The sequence below is a fragment of the Trypanosoma grayi genome, assembly GCF_000691245.1.
Source record: "Trypanosoma grayi strain ANR4 Tgr_1293_V1, whole genome shotgun sequence".
In the NCBI taxonomy this organism is placed as follows: domain Eukaryota; phylum Euglenozoa; class Kinetoplastea; order Trypanosomatida; family Trypanosomatidae; genus Trypanosoma; species Trypanosoma grayi.
The window spans coordinates 2,079-4,017 of NW_008826912.1; the positions used below are offsets into that span (position 1 = coordinate 2,079).

The 1,939-nt window shown below is 62.3% G+C and overlaps 1 protein-coding gene across 1 annotated transcript; it reads right to left on the bottom strand.

Moving 5' to 3' along the window:
- On the bottom strand, window positions 1-1,296 carry DQ04_12931010 (putative peptidase t; the record flags this gene model as incomplete). The annotated part of the gene is made up of 1 exon (XM_009316847.1): window positions 1-1,296. The coding sequence occupies one exon, from the start codon at window positions 1,294-1,296 to the stop codon at window positions 1-3; it is 1,296 nt and encodes a 431-aa protein (XP_009315122.1).
- Between the last annotated feature and the right edge of the window lie 643 nt (window positions 1,297-1,939).

Genomic DNA, 1,939 nt, shown 5'->3' on the forward strand with positions numbered 1-1,939 from the left:
TCACCTCGTACGACTTGACAAAAGACGGGATCGGCAGGNCCTGAGCCGCTTCTGTCGCTTGGCGGCGATAGCGACGATCTGCCGCGTCACCTCGTACGACTTGACAAAAGACGGGATCGGCAGGAACTCGAACTTTGAGTGGAAGTTGTGCGCGCCGGTGAAGTAGTTCGGCGTCACGATGCCCTTCGCAGAGAGCACCGCGCCGTCGGTGCCGCCACGCATCGCCATCACCTTCGGCTCGACGCCGACGCTGCTCAGCGCCTCGAAGAGAACGTCCACCGCCGTGCGGTCGTTGCCAATGGAGTCAGCGATGTTGCGGTACAGCTCCATCACGGACACCTCCACCTGGCCGGTGGGGTACAGCTGCCGGATCTCTTCGGCTGCCGCGTGCAGCTTCTGCTTACGCTCCTCGAACTTCGCCTCGTCGAACTCCCGCACCATCACGCTGAGTACCGCCTCGCTCTGGCCGGCGTGGATCTCAGAGAACCAGTGGTAGCCCTCCTTGCCGGCGGTGCGCTCCGGTGTCTCGTCGCGGCTGAAGCGCGCCATGTAGTCGACGGCCATCAGCAGCGGGTTGACCAGCACGCCCTTCGCCGACATGGGGTGCGCGGGGACGCCGGTGAACGTGATGCGCCCGACCGCGGCGTTGAAGTTCTCGTACACCACTTCGCCCAGCTCGCAGCAGTCGATCGTGTAGGCGAAGTCAACGTTGAAGCGGGCCTTGAGGTCGAGGTTCTTGGCGCCAAGGAGGCCGATCTCCTCGTCCGGCACGCAGCAGATGACGATGTCGCCGTGCTCATCCTCCGGGCGCAGGCTTGTGATCATCTCCATCACATTCGCGATCGCCGCCTTGTCGTCAGCGCCGAGCACACTCGTGCCGTCGCTGAACAGCACCTCCTGTCCGGCATAGCGCACGACCTCCGGGTGCTCGGCGGCACGCAGCCAAATGTCCTGCTCCTTGTTGAGGCACACGTCACCGCCGTCGTAGCGCAGCTTCTGCGCCTTCACCACAGGGCTGAGGCCGACGTCGACGGTGTCGAGGTGCACGATGAAGCCAATCGTCGGGCAGTCCTTCTTGCTGCCGCGCCTCACCGCCGTCACCGTCGCGTGGGCGTCGCAGACAACGTCCTCGAGGCCGGCCGCTCGCAGCTCCCCGGCGAGGAGCTCCGCGAGTTCCTGCTGGCCCGGCGACGTTGGCAGGCACTTGCCGATATTGGCCGCGTTGCTCTGGCTGCTGATGGCGGAGTACCGCATGAAACGCTCCACGAGCCGCTGCTCAACGCTCTTGCCGGGCATGATACTTCACTTTATCTCTCTCTCTTTCTTTATCTCTCTATTTCTTGCGCAAAAAGAACTAGCCGTGTGGCGCATGGAGGCACCAAGCGCAGTTTCGTGCAACGCAACCACGAAGAAGGCAAAGCGTCCGGACGAGCAGCAGGGCCGGAGGAAACAGAAGCCGCAGCAAGAGACACGAGGTGGGGCACACCCCGTATAGCCACGCCTCCCTCTCTTCCACATTCGTCTCTTCTTCCCGCCTCCACTCGCGTCTATCGTACATATATTCGCCCATGGGTGGTTGAAGACACTCCACAGGCGTTTGTTTGCTGCTTCTTTTTTATTTTTTCGTTTAAGAGGAAGAAAAAACTGAAGAAACTTCACATGCAGTAGCACAGCCACTAACTGCCGCGCCGCCACCTTCCTCCCTTCTTCGCTCCTTCCGCTTCTAGTACAGAAAGGTGCGCTGGACAGTCTCGATCGCGGAGGTCTCTGTGCCGCGCAGCCCCTTGAGGTACTGCACCGTCCGCGGCGGCTGCACCGCGGCGTCCTGCATCGTCTGCGTCGCGTCGTCGCGTGGCGGCCGCACCTGTGTCGCGTTGTCGCGGCGGAAGTGCGACGCAATGGTCTGCGTCGAGTGCGTGCGCATATCCAAAAGGTTCAC